The 19,049-nt window shown below is 32.9% G+C and overlaps 1 protein-coding gene across 2 annotated transcripts; it reads right to left on the bottom strand.

Annotated features, from left to right (window-relative positions):
• Window positions 1-716: 716 nt before the first annotated feature.
• LOC127860667 (uncharacterized) lies at window positions 717-18,242 on the bottom strand. 2 transcript variants are annotated; one of them, XM_052398915.1, is made up of 10 exons: window positions 18,149-18,242; window positions 16,932-16,959; window positions 15,977-16,043; window positions 7,453-7,521; window positions 7,056-7,105; window positions 5,493-5,703; window positions 5,038-5,121; window positions 4,774-4,845; window positions 3,625-3,696; window positions 2,328-2,466 (listed from the first exon to the last, which is right to left on the bottom strand). In XM_052398915.1, exons 1-9 carry the CDS (start codon window positions 18,183-18,185, stop codon window positions 3,646-3,648), a joined length of 669 nt encoding a protein of 222 aa, XP_052254875.1. In that variant the 5' UTR covers window positions 18,186-18,242; the 3' UTR covers window positions 2,328-2,466; window positions 3,625-3,645. The 2 variants fall into 2 exon arrangements, with proteins under 2 accessions (XP_052254869.1, XP_052254875.1); XM_052398909.1 differs by lacking the exon at window positions 3,625-3,696 and having other exon boundaries at window positions 717-2,466.
• Between the last annotated feature and the right edge of the window lie 807 nt (window positions 18,243-19,049).

Genomic DNA, 19,049 nt, shown 5'->3' with positions numbered 1-19,049 from the left:
AAAAACGTATATTAATCAAATAATATAATAATATAAGAGAAAACACTTTTAAAAGCAACAGTCGACACACAGAGGTTCTTAAAATTCGTCAAAACGTACACGTGTTACCACATCACAGGACAATACGCACAACAAACCTCACCACGCTTATCGTGATAATAACTGGGTTGATCTTAATTATTTGCTTACAAACATGTACAATAAATATTTCTGTCTCAATTAGTGTTTATATTATTGCTGTAAATTAACTGTGATCAACTTACACAATATAGAGGTTTAATGAAGCAGAATGTATTTAAATCTCAATTCCAGTTATTGCAAAAGGGAGGTAATCAATACATTAGAGCTGAGGATAACAGATTGTAGCTCATTGAAACGTGTTCCGACCTTTATTAACATCTATAACACTGTCATATTTGGAGTCGAGATTTATACAAAAATATTATATATACTTTGGCGTAAAGCGTTACAAATATACAAGTATTTAAAAATCCTGAGTTAGCCAGCCGGTCAGCAGCTTGTCCAAGCTCTATCTGTATGCTCCGTTGCATTGTGTGGCTACTTAGTCGTAGTTTCGACTCCCACTTATGTTTTAGTGTTTTACACTTGATTTGCTTTTATTTACATAAAGTATCGTTTTGCGTCTCACGTCATATTATAATTAGTTCACATTTTTGTAAATCTTATTTATAACATAATATTGGCGTCGCACTGAAGTGCGGCGACTAGTATGTAATACGTTGTTTTTTTTCGCTTATGGGAGGAGAAGTTATTTTACGGATCAATGTATATATTTTTTTTGTCAGAATATCTTGCATAGTGGTGATTTTTTGTTTGTAATTTAGAGTAAATACGTACTGCATTTGTGCCTATTACAATTACTACAACATTTATTGCCAATAATGCAAAGTAAATTCTTTTAATTAATAACTGATCACAGGGACTGGGCAATAATAAAAGATCACTGGGACTGGGCAAATACGCGAACCGGTGAAACTTTATGGTTTTGTATAAAAATAAAACATAATCAAAATATATTTATTTTGTGGTTTTTCTAATAATAGCGCAGACGTTTGATGTTTGAGTTTTGGTTAACGCGTATTTTCTTCAATTTTACAAGACGACAGCGATTACACGGTTTATTGCTTTATTGATAACCGTTACACTACAGTCACTTATTAATATCTTAGTTAGTTGATTTTTCAAGCGGTTCCGTAGTGTAGTGGTTACACGCTCGCTTCACATGTGAGAGGCCCAAGGTTCGAGCCCCAGTAGAATCAAATTATTGTATTTGTGTACTATGTTAACTCTGTTGATGTAGACATTTTAGTTTAAATAAATATGCTGTTTTATTGTAACCATTTTTTGTTTTTATTATGCCCATGAAATTTATGTGTGAGAGGGTGGGTGGGTTCGTAAACACATTAAAACTTTTACAGTGTTTTCATATCAATGAGTACTCAAGCCCTATCGTAAATGAGCATCGTAAGAATAAGTTCAGAATCATCTTCCCTTGAAGTTGAGAAAAATATGAAATTACGCTTACAAGGTGGAGCAGATTTTTTAAAACCTACACAGTTCTGTTCCATTAAGAAAACTGCACACGGATGCCAGTAAAAAAAGGAAACCAATGTAAATAAAATAAACTATGTAATATTTGGGGGTTACAGCACAAAATCCTAGATAATGGTTATTGAGGAGTTATAGCACAACATCATAGATGATGGTTATTTGGGGGTTATAACACAAAATCATAGATAATGGTTATACCATTATCTTTTTCTATTTTGTTTAAAATAATCGGCCAATATATTAATATTAACAGTAGAAATAAATCGTTCTATGTAACCTGATTGAGTGCCATTTACACTGAAATTCCCGACGCCCTTTGACGCTCTGCATCAATACTTATCTTGTATCATCTACTGTAATATTATTCTTTCTATTAAAGCATTAGAATCATAATATTGATTTGTGTAATGCTCTTAACAATATTGATAAAAGTATTGACACAAACTAAAATAATCAATGGCTTAATATGTACAATACCGTATATATTTTGACAAGTTTCTTTTTATCACAATATCACAGAAACGCAAAAAAAAATCAATTTCTATTTTAAACGATCGTTTCCACACATTTAGGAACTACAAGTACTTCCCCTTTCTTTAAATATCCACTTGCGTCTTTATATTCTACCGATGGTCGTACGACCAACAACACATCCCCGGTTTTTAGCTTTACATTGACAGCTGGCGTAACTTCCGCGGCATACTCTACAAACTTTTCCCTCATTGAAGCCTGAAACTCAAAATTAAGGGACAATACTGGTTGCGAGATCGACATCAACCAACACACATCCGCAAGTTCTTTTATGAAATTTGTTAAAGTAGACGTAAGTTCAGAATGCTTAGTCTTCACTATATTCTTTACATGCTCAGTTTTCATTGTCTTGTCGTATATTTCCTGAAAATAGAACATTATGATTGTAGAAAGTGCTTAATACATACTTCATTTTCATGTTGAACTAAATAAGGTTATCAGTATTAGACATGTTAATATAGGACGAGGATCTCGTGTTTTTTGCTAGAGTGATATAGCATAACTTCGCCAATAAATATGAAAACTCAGCCAATTCAGAAGAAACTCGGCCAATAGGGGAAACCCGCGGCTAATACCAGAATCGGCCAATCAAATATTAACATAATCACACGCTATACTAGATTTGTAAAATACGACCAGGATTTGCTCTATCAATACCTTAACATGGTTTGATAACGCTTAATATCTTAAGACTGCTAAGTGAGATTAAACACTTGTAATTAAACAACACAAAATAAAAGAGTGATGCTTCGGCATAAGTATCAAAGTGAGGAGAAGGCCTTGCAAAGCATTTACAAAAACGACCCGAACACACAGAGTAAAATATGTTTATCCCTTGAAATATCTTTGGTTCATTGTCTTGTTATGGTTTTGAAATACATGCTGCGTTTACCTGCTAGCTATAGAATCTTATCCATGTAAGAATTAAGTAAATAATTATTAACGAAAAAAACACGTTTAAATCAGATGGTATTTTCACTTCAATATGCTTCATGACGTTATAGAGTCAGATAACTAAAGTATCATTAATTTGCTGAATATATATTGGCCTTATTATTTAGCTTCGAACAGTTTTGGTAGCCTGCTGTCTTCAGCAAAAACAGGGTCTGTATCAATTCAACTCATCAATAACATGTTAATATAAGAAAAGTAAACTACTTTATTTTAACATTGTAAAATAAATGTGCGTCTAAAATAACCTATGTAAGTCCACATTCAATGTCTCAACGTATTAAAAAATATGTTTTGACTTTTACTGCGACTCGTGCCGTTTGCTTTGATTCAGGAAACTGGCGATTACGCAAAATAGTAATAATCGCCATGGCCGCTCTTTAGGTACATGATTTCAATTTTTATTTGCCTATTATTTCTTGAAAAATTATTGCTGTGACCAAGGGATATTTTCTGTCTGTTGGACAAAGACTACGCAAGCCTCCCACTCTTTCTAAATGATTTCAAAATTAAATATATATATATATAAAACATTGAAAAAGTGAAACGGATGTATACAAATGACCTTACGTTTTAGACATTTCTATTGGCCTAGTTTGAATATTGCTTCCCCGCCACTCTTAAACTCCATGGTTGTCGTTTCTGCAAGTTTTTTTATCATTATGGTAATTTCAGCAAATCCGTTAATTAATATACCCGAATGATGACCTTGATCATGTATTAATATGCATGATAATCATTTTAATTAGACTTGTCATATCATGTTATTTTAAATTGTACTCTGTTTATACCAATCAATTATGTACACTATACACAGGACAATGAGCACAATACATATAAACTATAACGCTATTGTGGGCATTGAGAACTTGTATCAGTCGAGCTGGTTGTGTGACACGAATGACACAGCCTCAAATGCGATTTAACTCTACACATTTAGCGAGACTAATTTCAACCAGGCCGTCATAGTAATGTAAAACTTATTTTGTTATTATAATTTTTCTGCATATTACTCGTTAAATACAAGACAAATTACTATTTTATATCACGTAGTTTTGTGCCGCAAAACGACATTTACTTCAACGTAAATATAGTTTTAGGAGGTATATGATCATTCGTTGTGTCGACCGAACAAACGTTTTTATCCAAAAATATGTCCAGTTACTATTAATATAAGGAAACAGAACACACCAGTACCGTGAACCGTGGTATTTCAGTTTTGAAACCACTACGAATGAATGGCAGAACATTGATAGTTTTATCATAAAACACAATACATAACAAGTCAAAACCGGATTTATGTACAATAATATGTAATACAATTTTATGTTAAATCGCAATTAGTTGTATGTTGGCTTACAAGAATTATAATTCTTGAATTTGTTATAACAAATTTTTTCGGGGAATTACTTTTGAGAGATAATCATTATGTGGCAACAAGTTCATAACACCTCTTTGTCTTTACGTCCGATATTTGTTTTGTAATATTCCGTTATTACGAATTGCAAATAGACATTTTAAAATGTTCAAACGCAATTATGTTAGAGTCAATATACAAGATACATTGAAACTTCAATTTCTATTCGTAATAAGTTCAAAGACTATAAGTTTATCAAATTATATGAATATCCATTCATATTTGTCAATGTTTTAATTTGACCCGACCAGGCCACAGGGACAACAATTCAAAATATAAGCTTGCACATAATAATAATATACCTGCACAATAGAATCCCTAGTTCTTTCCACTTGACCTGCTCTTTTTCTGACGGCAAGAAGTATGTTAAGCTCCTATAGTCATATGAACGTAATATAAACAAAAACATATTATATTTAATGTAGAAGCATAGTTTTTTTAGTGTTTGTGTATTTACGGATCATTTTGATATGAGGTAAAGTTATGTTATGTCTTTATTGACACTTTTAAAAGCTCGTATTAACGGAGACTTCGCTTAAGAAATACGAGTGTACAGGAATAACCACCTTTTTCGTGACTGTGTCGACATTTCCAAATGTCAAACTTTGAACGGCCTCCTCAGCTTTACGAGAACATTGCTGATACACGAACTGAAAATTACATATACCAATGCAGTATTATAATAAACAAGAACAAAAGTCTGAATGTTTATCAACTTATCAAACGTTCATATCGAGATAATGTGGTAACTTATGTTACAAGTATTTGATACAATACTATTTTGGATCGACATCGGACGATACTGATCGCCCTGACGAGCTGTTCATGATAAGCTAACCTCTAAGACAGTCATGCCTACGTAAATTATAAACTGAGTTTAAAAGGTCAAGTAGCAATTTTCAAATAAGCTAATCATATCCAGTTAGCCTACCATAATTAGGTCGCATGTGCGGCTATGATAAGAGCATGTCATCGAATGATTTGTGCAATTGCAAATACTGTACAATGGCGAGGAACAAACCTTAGTAATACAAGACAATATTTTTAATCGATCTAGCTCTGAAAAGTTTGGATGGTCATGGGATATAAGGTCACACAGGTCCAGCCACAAGTTCTTGACCTTGCCGTCGAACCGGTCAGCCAGCTGACTGTTATTGTGCACATCGTTGGTATTCTCCATACATCCGCTTCTCTCCATTTCCTCAGCACAAGCAGCGTACCAATCGTCCGATCTGCACAGATGGACACTATGTTTCAAATGTTGATACTTAAACAGAGTGTTCGTTGAACCTCAACCAGTTTCCAATAGATAAGAAAGGAAAAGAGAGTTTGTTTGCAGGAAAGTAGGAAAAGCAGAAATATCGTCAATAAAACATAGAATAAGACGGATAGACCTCTGGAATTTAATTTCAAGTCATGAGCGGTGTGTGCTTTTACAGCCCTGGAGTAATGTAGAAAGTAAATTATAAAACAAAAACAATTACAATACTGTGGATATATGCTCTTTTGCCGTAGCACAATACAATCCTGGGAATAGGCCAAGCGGTGTAGGTATCTAAGTGGGTGTGGCAAGCTTCTGTAGTTCAAAGGTCCAGTCATGCGATGCTCACAGCATAAAATCTTGTATTTTACTATATGAGTACCACTATTAAAAACATGTTAATCGTAATGTTGTTATCATTATTGAGATCATCCCAAATGAAACAGCTGACTCAATTTTAACACATGGCATATCTTAGTTTGTACATAAGAGTACAGGGTGATATTATGAAAATAACTGTACTCTACATTAAAACGATTGAGCAAGTGTTTATAATATGTACATATGCATCATACATAAACCCAATATTTATACTGGCTGTACAACTTATGCAGTATACATAATCGGGTAACTAAATTCACCATCCTTAATAAGGCATATATTTTGATATGTTCATGAAATGAAAGGAATATGATTACTTTAAAAGGTATGATTCAATCTGTCTTCTAATTTTTGCTGTCAATTTTCTCTTAAAACTTTTCTACAGATCAAGATCTTTTTTTAAAGTTCGGTCATTATTGTCTAACTTAACTAGCATGCAGCGTTGACCTTAGATTTGCAATTGTTTTATTTGGTTTAGAATAATACAATAGAAAGCTTGAAGAAAAGGTCTAAGATAATCTGCAAAAAAGGGAAAGACGTACTCATATTATTGGTACATATGTTATATGTAATATAATATCAACCATACATGCACATTTCAACCTTATCTAAACAATAACTAAGTACACACATGATTCCTCAAAAATAATCTTAGAAAAACGTTTTTTTTCAACATGAGAGCTGCGCATGCAGTTTTTCAATCACCTGTAACCTCAATAATGTTAAATAAAAATAACAAAACACAGAAAAAGCTTTGTCAAGTGGAGTTAAATAGCATGTCACAGTTCGGTAGAAAAGACATTTGTGATAAATAGATATTAAAATTGAGTATACATATCATGTAGTACAGATATATCCATTATATAAATGTACTGTATGTATAAGTCATTTCATATTTAAGTTAAATGTGTAACAACAAATTTTGCCGCTTTACTTACGTACTTTTGTTTCAACCTCGATATTTCGTTTTGAAATTGCTTCCGTTGCAACGTCTGCAAAGCGTAGTCATAAATATGTTAAACTCAAGTTTCATGAACTTTTTATTTTAATATTATATGCATTTGTGAATAACAAGTTAATATAATGCATGTCTTATTTATGTGTTATTTGTTACCAGCCATCGAAATGCAAACATCACCGCACAATATTTAATATATTATCCAAAACGTGTGATTTGTGTAATAACAAAAGCATCTTACTCTATATAAGGGAATATAAAGAAAATGTTTTGTAAACGTATTTACATTTTATACACTCTTTTTGTAATAAAAACTTTGTCTTTTGAAAACAAACATTTGTCATACTTATACATGTACACGATTAAATGTTTTGAATTTACATATTGTTGTTCTTTTTCTTTCAACTTCGATATTTCCTCTTCATACTCAATCAGCCGCGCTTGCAAATGCTGAAATAAAGCAATAACAATATAAATTATGAAGATAATATTTAATGAGAAGTACGAAAAGACAACCATATCCAAAAACTGTACAATACAACAGAAGCAATATGATACACGTAATAAAATATTAAGTAAACATTATAATTGAAAAGCGATACTATATTCTATGGAAGGAAATATCTGCCAGTTCATGCATAATGTTAAATGACATTCTCATTTTTACTACTAGCATATGCTTTTTTATACATGGTAGTTGCATTTTGCCTAGTTACATTTGCGATGCAAACACTTCATCTCATTGTCACATGTTGATAAGTTTATAATTACTTCATATATATCTTTACTTCGTGTGTGTTATTGACAACTGCAGTTAAACTTTTGGAATTTGTATGAATGCTTATTCTAACGGCGTTCTTTGTTTAACTGTGTGCATTTGGCTATGTTGCTACTGAATTTAACAAGCTGTTAATATCTTTGTAGACATATATTACTTCTTAAGTCGATTGCTAGTGCGTCTCTGATTTAGAATTAGTCTTCGGTTTTGCATACACCGCCATTATAAATAGTTCACAATGCGAAAATGTGAACCAGTATAAAAAAAACTAATTCCAGCGCAAATTGCAGCGTAAATTACTATTGCCGGGAGATCACTCTAAACATCAAAATTAAAATCTCCGGTATCAACCGTGTTACATCGACTATCTCTGGAATCCTCCGTAAAAAAGCGGTGATAGGGTAAAACACTTACCCGTCTACATAATGCCTATTGTTTTGCTTGGAGGTCATAATATACTAAATAGTTTCCCTTTATAATTCAATGTAAAAGCAACAACTTTAAGCGAAAATAAATGCAGCATTTTGCACATAGAGACCCCCATTACCATACCTTTTCTTAAAGGCCATTCTAAGAGCAATCGATTTATGCAATAAAAAAGATATGTCGTGTTCAAACGAAGACATTAACTTCTTAATTTCTACACCGATTCACTTCCAAATGATACTGAATATCTCTCATGACAATACGGTCAATCTCAACTATGCATGGCCCCCCATTACCAACGCTGGGGTGCCCCCTGGGTCAAACATGCGGCGTGCGGATACGCGTCGGCCTCTGCCGCGCCATTTCTAGTTGTTGTTGAATTCAATGTGAATTGCTATGAATGGAATAGTGAGAACTGTCTGTGCTTCTTTAGTATGGTATTGTTTATCATAAATACCAGTTTAATTTATCATCTAGTGTGAATAGCTTTTACATGAAATGCCAATTGTGTTGTTGTTGTTGTTTTTGAAAGATATTTGCATCTTGTTGTAAATAATGAATAAATCTGTTTTATTTGAACAGTAATGAGATTTTCAATCAATTGCAAACCACTATTTTGTCATTGGGTATATTTCTTAATTTAACGGACATTGCTTTAACATTTGAGTCTGGCTCTGGGAAAATTGGACTCAATGCATGCGCTCAAAATGTTGTCTCAGATTAGCCTGTACCGTCAGCACAGGCTTATCAGGGACAACACTTTCCGGCAGAGACTTTTTTATCGAAAAATTCCATTTAGCGAAAATTTCATCACTGATTTGCCCTGATTAACACTTGACAAACATGCATTAAGGCCCATTTTCCCAGACCGAGGCTCAATTATGTTGTTGTTGTGTGTCTTGTAATGACTGTGGATGAAGCCATCCATCATGAAAAATAATCTAAAAATCTAAATACTGAATAATCTTTTTTTTTACAATTTTATTAGAAAATATATGTATAACATGGCATACTGGTTAAATAAATATTAGGATGAAACACACATTACATAAACATCATCTGAAAACAAAATGATCCCTCCGGTCCTGTTGCTAGTGTATCCCACACATACTGCTTATGACTAGACATATGTAACTTTACCATGATCATACATTTGTTTTCAAAACAATCTATAAACTGGTGCAATATAAGTTAAAAACCTACATATACATGTGAGATAGCACTACTGTCTGGCTATATGTAAATGCCTGGATGCACAATGAATAAACCGATTGCTACCTGTCAGTTTGTTTGCCAAACTTTTTTTTACACATGTTAACTTATTTCATGTAAAAGAAGTAATATATGGAAAACATTTTTGGTAGCAAATTATATTGTTGCTAGTGTTCACCTTTTACTTATAAAAGACATAGAATAAGTGCGGAATAGCACATAACCTCATTAAATGCTAGATTTCAGGGTCCTGTCTTAACAAAGATCTTATGACACTTTTTGGTTATGACTGAATATTCAGCTTACAACAAATAGGCATTTGGAATCTGTATGATCCTAAAATAAAGGGGATGAGAATATTGAAAGGAAATAAATACAATTGACCCTTGCTCTGGGAAAATGGGGTTTAATGCATGTTCCTAAAGTGTCGTCGCAGATTAACTTGTACGGTCCGCACAGGCTAATCAGGGAAGACACTTTCTGGTTTTATGAGATTTCTCGTTTAAAGAAAGTTGTTTTTTAAATCCAGTCTAGGCCGAAAGTGTTGTCCCAGATAATCATGTGTGGACAACATAAGCTAATCTGGGACAAAACTTCACACACATGCATAAAGCCTTATTTTTGTCTAAATCTTAATAAAATACCACTTCAGATATTGGATACAGAGCAGCCAAATTCTTAGCAATAAAACACAAAGCACACTCTATTATCATTATCAGAACATTTAGACTGGTCTCTGAAGGTTTTTCTTGAGCTGCTTATAGCTCAAGTTAATATGATTCACCTCTGTGCTGGTGTCTCTCCCGGGTCTCATATAGCTCCTTCAACAGGTGGTCATTAGTTGTAACCAGGGACCTGCATTTACAGTAGGAAAGTGAATGCAAAACATTTGTCTTATTAAGGTTGAAATCATTTAATACTTAGCTTGACTTATGCAAGAACTTAGGCCTTATTTAGAAACACGAAGTATATGCAATTCTATAACTGATAACTTATTATAGTTATTGGCCTTGGATTTAAGGGCAAAAAAAACATTTTTATTCTATAACTGATACCATCAGAGTAACCGGTATAACCTTTGCAGTTTGAATCTGACTCAACTCGATACACATGTTTATTTGTATACAGTTTTATAAGTGCCGTGTTGTGGAATCTGATTTTCTATATTGCAGCAATGGACGGGTACACTTGGGAATTAATTTTTTTTTTAATTCGAAATTGTTTGATATATCCTAAACTATGGAACTCAAACCATAAACCTTTTTAGAGTTAACTGCTAAAAGCATTTTTTCCTCATCATTAATTATGTAGGGGGGTTCCAGAACAAATTGAAAGTACAGGAAGGTCTTGTAAACAATAATTTGGAAGTACATGTATTCAATAATAGATGGCTTCTTTAAGTTTACACAGTAAAATAAGATGTATATGCATGAATATTATGAAACAATATACATCTTTACACTAAAAAAGAATTAGTGTGGTATAAACTGTAGTTCAAAAATATCTAGCACAGGCCAGGGCCTCTTTAGTGATGCCTACCTTATTACTCCTGGGTATAATAGTCTAGTGCTGGCACTGCCACAGTTCCTGTATTTGCATGTCCATGCCTCCTTCTTTTACTGTCGGGAGAAAAATTGCCTTTGCAGCACTAGTGCTTCTGACAGAGGATACTGATGCAGGTGCTGGTATTGTGTACTCTTATCACTTGTGTTGACATTCAACAATTCTGCTGCCTGCCTTAAAAGAGCAGCTGCTCTTTGCTGTTAGCTCATATCTGAAAATGTATTCATGTGAATTATTTTTTATTTATAAACACAAGTCACCAGTATGTAGAATAATGATAGATTCGAGAGATAATAACTGTTACGTAGTCAGATATTACACATGCTGATCAAAGTTTCTACACTTTTTTCATAGAAATATGATCTTATCTGCTTTGATCATCTAAGTACCATCTTTATGGGAAATCTTCACTATTGTCCTACATGTACTAACATCTTTATGTGTTTGTTTGTATGGTGTTTATGTCCGTGTATTTAACTTACATTAAGGCAAATATTCACTTAAGTATGCTTCCTGGGTTTCACCAGAACTAGGCTAGGGCTGTGCAGTCTCGCCAGAGGAATCTCCTATGAAAAAAATCAGCACAGCGTGTAAGAATCGAACCCAGGACCCCTGAGTTACAAACCGTAAACATTAACTGAGTCACTGAGCTACACTTTTTAGATGCAAAAAAAACAAACAAGATCGATCTGCCATTTAAGCGTATAAAAGGAAAAATCTTCATTAACTGTGTCTGTTTGAAGACACCTGTTAGGTAAGTGTTCAACCCGTACTGTGGTCAACTCAAACCCATTTTGGTCAACTTATGCCCGTTTTTTGGTCAACCGGTAACTATTCAAAGTCATCGCTTACCCAATATACAGAAATAGATGTTAGATGGTCAACATATATTGATAATAGTATAAAACAGTATGAGAAATATAATCATTTGAAATGAAAAAGAGAAACCATTTAATTCAAAAATACATAATTATCTTTGTTCGTTAATGAGGTAACTGTGCATACTTATTTTCTCACGTTGCTTTCCATTTTAATTAGCTCTATATATGAATTTCCATGCCGTATTGGGGATAAACTAGTAAAAAAACAATTCAAATGGATACTATGAATAAGATACAATTTTACCATCCTAGGTACGATTTGATTAGATAAAGACAGTGTTACGAAGATATGCGATGAAAATAGTACGAAATTAATAGTTTAATTCAAACATGCCAACAGTTAGACGTTTTGATCATCGTAACCTACCTTCGTTACAATGATACTATATGGGACGTTTGACAAGTAATTGAAAACAATATTACGTCCATTAACTTCAAATAGACCTAAATCACAAACCAAATGACAACTCAACTTTCGAAATGGGGATGTACATGTAATCGTATGCAATATACCAAAAAAACAGTACAATAAACAAGTAAACTTTACCTGAATAAGAACAGTGGAAAATAGGTTCGAAACGACGCGGTAGAGTAATTCATCTGGTAGATATATAATACAACACCGTTATAAATATTAACCTTTTACGAAAACTACAGAAAACTACTGAAAACTCTGGTTCTCCGTCGTGTATGAATTCAGTAGTACTAATGCATTCGTCTTAATGCATTCGGCATTCGGCTTACTTCATGTGAGCTGCTGGCTTGTGCGTATTCATTTCGCTTAGTAGAACTTACAATCAATATGCCATTTTCTAGCATTACAAAGTATTGAAATGATAATAGTTCAGCAACAAGAAGATAGCTTTATGAAAATTATTACAGAAATAATGCATTTGTCATTTACTCGCAAGAATACATGATTAACATACATCGAGTAAACATTAAAAAGAAGTATGCAAGCAATAGTTCACTAACTGATAGAAACAAGCATAAAGACGCAAGGAAGACGCAGTTATTATGTAACAAATAAAATAAAGGAAAATGCAATTGTCATTTAGCCGTAGGCAATTGTCATTTAGCAATATGTAATTGTCATTTGGCAACATGAATGGACTGGCGGATATTCCCTTCCATAATATTCATATGCGAGATTAACATGACTTTGACATAACATAACATAACAAAATGTCGTTAGTACAAAACGATATTGCAAATGCACATAGCATACTGAAAAATGTACAGAACAAAATGATGTTTCTACAGGACAAAATGTAGTTTACACAAAACAACTTAGTAAATGCACAGAACATAAAGACCCGTGCCATCAGAAGACAGCATTGGCGTTCCATACATTCGCAATGAAATAGAGAAGCTATGATAGCTACATAAAATGGCCTACGTAAAAATGCCCACACTCGATTGACCATTAATTATGTTAAACTTGGGTTCTTGCAAGCGGCACGTGTAATGATGAAGTTGCAGTTTTTCTCAAACAAAAGTTAATGCGCCGTTGATTATTTCATTTAGACCATTGTGAGTTTGGTAAAGTTCTTACAAATGATTGATCGTTGCGCGAAATACAATAATTTTGGTTGCAGTATGTTTTCATAAGAAAAGCAATAACTCATGTGTTCTTTTTCCGATCTGGCTCGTTATCGTAATATTTAATATAATTATAGAAGAGCACAGTCTGTTTAGTTTGGTAAAGATATTATTAAGATAATAGTCTCTTATTACATAATTTGTGCCTGGTTTAAATTTGCTTTGGTATTTATTTACTATTTTTCTGATGAAATGGTGTAGTTTTGAAAGTGGTGTATAAAGTTTAAAAAAAGTAAAACCACCTAAGGGCTATCTTTGGGGTACATTTAATACTGGTGAAACGAATGTTAAGGACTTAAATATCATTTAAGTGATATGTTAATCAAAATCAGTTGGATATCGTAAAGAAATTCAACTATCTCGTCTTTTGATGCTTCTGTGTAATACACGGGTTCGTTTTGTTTGTCAAAGCAAACTCAATTCCTTAAACGGCCTCAATATTCCGATAACAGGGTCGTCATTTAGATTCTGTCAATACCATTTAAGAATAATCTAAACTGTCTTTATTACCTCCTTTCAACTCGAAACTTACACACACGCAATATTTTGTTGTTCTTTTTCTAAAAAATACACTGCCATTCATTAAAGCGGGTATATACGATTTTTTATATGTGTTAAATTGTAATATATTGATAAAATATGTTACAATAACACAAAATAGGCAAGAAAAATTATACATTAAAGCCGAATTTCATGAAATGCAGCAAAGACAAGCCGATAGTGACGTACATATTTTCCTACAATAACCGAAGCGTTCGTCTTTGTATTATAAACCGTTAAACTACGATGGGTGTTCCAGAAGTTCGTTGATTTTAGCTATAACTTATTAGTTTGTTGGTAAAAGTCAATGAAATTGACATATTATACAAACCAATTATCACGGACTTTGTATATAAGCTAAAAATGCACGAATTCCATAAAGTGCGTTTGAAACGCGTTGCCATAGAGACCTCAGTAACGACATGCGGCGCACGCGTGTATTTTATTATAAGTATGAGCGTTACGTGAATTTAAATTTGGTTTAAATGTCGTTGATAAACAGAATTTACGGCAAATTTCACGTTACAGCGCCTAAGTCCTCCTTACAGCCCGGATTTGGCCCCTATGGACTTCCGCGTCTTCCCGGAGGTTAAATCACAGTTGCGCGGTATTCGCTTTGCAAGTAAACAGGAACTTACAGTTGCAGCAAAGCGAATCGTGTCGTCTTTTGACGCTGACTGGTATAGAGACACTTTTGACAAGTGGATTTCCCGACACACAAAGTGCATTCGCGTTGGAGGTGATTATGTGGAAAAGATTTGACAGTTGTTAACTTCATAACGTCATTGACGTTGAACAGAAACGTTACACGTGCGTCGGTGTGCGCATTGTGCACATGTTTAAATCTCTTATATATATTTATTGTTATATGTATTTCCATGATATTTGGAGAGTAGATTTGGAAAGGACGAAATATTCTTAACATGCTATTTGTTTGTCCATTTATGTTACCAAATGAAAGTTATAGCGAAAATCCACGAACTTCTGGAACACCCCTCGTAAGTTTAGATGCACATCGTACATGTATGGTATACATGCTGGCGAATTCGGCTGTACAGCCGTTTTCGATTTCAGAATTAAATATCTGGCTTATTTCGCATTTTTCGACATATGTTCTTCTTAACTTTTATTTTAATTTATATTGATATATATATATATATATATATATATATATATATATATATAATAAGTTTTTTTACACAGTTTATATAAATTCATAAATATTTGACAAAATCGTATATACCCGCTTTAAAAGACCACATGTGAAAGAGTGTATACATTACTAGGGTATAAAGTAGGCACTGTTTCATTTCGTTGACAATTGGAGCCGGGAAATTTTCTGTTCGAAATGATCAATTTAGCCGGCTGCCGGCTGTTATTGAATTTGAGCCTAATGCTTTAGTTTTGTATCACCACAATATTATATAAAACACAGTTGTGTGTGCTTAACTGTGGATGCCTTTGAGGGAGCGACTTTAAATAACGGATTAGAAATAAGTGGCTTTGACATATTTAATGATCGCGAACGTATAGATATCATATTATGTGAAATTATTATCCTAACATTTTGAAAAAATATATTATTTAGCAGCATTATGAGCTTGTATCTGGGAAGGTATCCTGTTAACCGAGTTTAAGTCAATAGAAAAATTGTCTGTCTAGTGCGTACACCCCATCGAGTGATTATGTGAAACCGCGTATGTACGTAGACACGTTCATGCTGTAATAGATTTCTAAACTTTTACTTCATAATATATTTTCATAAATAATGATACATGTAAAAATGTATGAATTATATACATATAATGATATTTATATGAATGATAAGTGCTAAACAATTGTAAAATGTACATTGAAACTTATTATTTGCATATTGTTAACATTATCGATGTAATTATTGTACCTCGACATCCCTAGATTTGTGATGACGCGAAAAACGTTGCAATTCTATGTTTTCTGCGTGTTCGATTCTGTAAAGACAAGTTGTTTGTTTCAAATTGGTTGATTGCACATCCAATTTTTTTACCTATGAAATATTATGTTCAATACATGATTTTGAACTACTTTATTTTCAGTCAATAGTCTTAATATTATGGCCTAGATTAGCGAAAAAAAACATTAATTTAAAGCATGATGTTTGTACGGACACACTTCAGTTTGATGGTGAATATTCCGAGGGTCTTGCAATCATTTCATAAACATATACGAACAATTGTACAAATAATTGAGAAAGCATCTGTAACTATATAGAAAATAACAGGTTTTAATACAAAAGTAATTACCAGTGGTTATATACTTATCATGATCATGGTGTTGGTTAACAGTTCTTTAAATGATTTATTCTAAAAATTCGCTTCATGTACATCATACCTAATAGCGAGCGTTCAAAGTAATTTGTTAAGCTCAATATGTGTTAAAGTACAATTGCTCACTAAAAGCATCAAAAATGTAATAATCAGCTCGCCATACTTTAAGCTAGTCTTTGCATGAAGTTTGACTTGTAGGAAAGTGTTAGTATTTTTACAGTGTCAAAAAAATTAAACACAGTCTTATCAAATGAAATGCACAGTCTATGATACATTTTTACTACACTTTAAACGTTATATCGTTACGTTGTAATCTGAATGTAGATTCATTTATAGAGACTTTAATAATAATAAAACGTTAGCTTTATCGATTTATATTGTAGTCTCAAGAGACATGTTTTAAAGAGAAGGTTAAGAAAAGAGACAATATACATCAATATTCATACAGGTTTGTTTTAACGCCGATGCAAGCTGAATATAACATAGACACACAAAAACAATAATACTAAGATTATATAATTGACAAATTAAATGATAATGAACAATGCTTACCTCCTGCTGCTTGTGGAATATCCGTGGTCTTATAAATAAAAAGCATCGCATTCATTCATTATATGATAAAACATGATACAAAAATGGAATACCATTTTCATTTCGGATTATTGCTCGTTAAATTGCTTATTGAACATGGAGTTTTAAATGCATATAGTTCTGTCGATTTGTTTAATGTTTTGTAAGTTGTATTTTAAAAAGATTTATCAATTATTTGAAAATTATACCCGTGTTACACAGTGTATCAAACAACAACCGAAACCTTAAAATTGTCAGTACTTACTTTTTAAATAATACAAACATTGTATTTGATACTTTGATCTTATTTATTTTCAGTTGCAAACCTATACATATATTAGCTCGATTGTATAGAAAGCCATAGGCTAATTTGAAATGCTATCGTGTCCGTTTCCTGGCTCTAGAACCAGTAATTGGTGTTTTTGAGGAAGATCTAAAGAACGCTCCCGTAGTGGGGGTTGAACCCGTGACTACCCTGTCGCTAGGCGGACACCATATCCATAACGCGACGTTTTATGTATTTGTACAAGTGTTTACATATCGTAAGGTTCAAAACTAGTTTAAACCACAGCTCTCTAATGTTCGACTAACTTGCCTATTTATCTTAGTAGTTCATGCGAAATGAATACTTGAAATTGATATGCTGTCCCCAATTATCAGATCATGTGTAGATTTCTAATCAAGTCAAGATCATTGTTATACCTGGCCATTAAACAATAATACCATATGCGTTTCACTATTAATCATCTTAACTTCAAACTCTTAATAAATTGACAACGAGTAATGCCCAATTTTATGATTAAGTTTATTCTAGACACGAAGGATTCGCAATATAATAACACGACGTTCAATTGTGTAACCACGCTAATAAATGCATAAATAAAGACTAAGCTCGGTAAGTATTAATACGTTCTGACTTAGTACAATAACCGGTCGTGAATGTTCATGTCATCATTTGCAGTGTTTTCCAAAGATTTCAAATTTATGTATGACACATTATATTGCATTTAATACTATATTCCTAAAAAGTTTCAAGGGAACAACTGTGATCGCCTTAGCCAAAAATAGTAACAAACCAAACAAACGGAAAATCAAATACAAAACTAGTTTAATTTCCAACATTTACTGAATGATACTTATCAGAAGAAGGACATTATTTATTCATTACAGACACACTTCTAATCAATAAAATAGCTTACCTATTTTGTAACTACACGTGCTCAATCCCTTACCCATTTTTAAAAGTACAATTTACTTTCGATTTGTATATAGTTTACTTTCGTTTTAGATTATACTCATGTTAATCAAAGATAAAGGGGAACAACTGTCGCAACTGCTGCAGGTATAGTTCTTTATATTAGGATTGAAATCGTTTATTGCTATAATAATACTTGATGCGTGACAAATCACAATCCCCGTTAATGATTAATGCACCATGTTTTTTCGAAAAAGTACACTTAACGTCATTTTGGCGATATATATTGTATCTGATTGCACGCAAATACGCCTTATGTACGTCGATAAACCAACGTGTTGCAGAATAAACAAACTACAAAAGTCGGCGGTCGACATTTTCAGCACTTGTATTTATTAACAAAACTTTAAACATTTACGGTAAGTTTTAAAGTTTTAAATATCGGTCATTATAAGATAGTATTTTGGCTTTAAAACGCAAAGAATTGTGTTGTAATTTTCTGACAATTTGGGGAAAATACTGCGAATTTACTTGAGGTTGTTGCAAATATCAACATTGAAATATAAATGTGCATCCATGGTTGAAAGCTCTTATGTTTGCAGTCACACTACTATAAATATATCCGCTCTATGTATTGTTTAAATGCACCAACATAAACTTGCATCGTTATTTTTGTGGAACCATAACATGTAGAACCATACTTTCTATCGAAGTAGATCTATACTATTCACGTTTAGCCTTCTCTCACACTGCTCTGTTCAAAATGTTCGTCATCATCCGTGAATAAACACATCATTCACAGGAAAAACATATTTTAATCGTGCAATACATGCTGTACCGACTTATTTACTTTTGATAGCTCATCTATATACATTTTTAAATTACATTTTGCCTGTTTTGTTATA

The sequence above is a fragment of the Dreissena polymorpha genome, chromosome 1 (assembly GCF_020536995.1).
Source record: "Dreissena polymorpha isolate Duluth1 chromosome 1, UMN_Dpol_1.0, whole genome shotgun sequence".
Lineage (NCBI taxonomy): Eukaryota > Metazoa > Mollusca > Bivalvia > Myida > Dreissenidae > Dreissena > Dreissena polymorpha.
This window is presented reverse-complemented; position numbering and strand designations above follow the sequence as displayed.

Bases quoted from the DNA above. Each gene is read 5' to 3' on its own strand.
- LOC127860667 (XM_052398909.1), bottom strand. From the start codon at position 18,185: ATGGGTAAGGGATTGAGCACGTGTAGTTACAAAATAG. The intron at 7,106-7,452 runs GTAAATTCAAAA...TACGCTTTGCAG, and splicing joins AAGAAAAAGAACAACAATAT to ACGTTGCAACGGAAGCAATT. The intron at 4,846-5,037 runs GTGGTTATTCCT...ATATGACTATAG, and splicing joins TCGACACAGTCACGAAAAAG to GAGCTTAACATACTTCTTGC.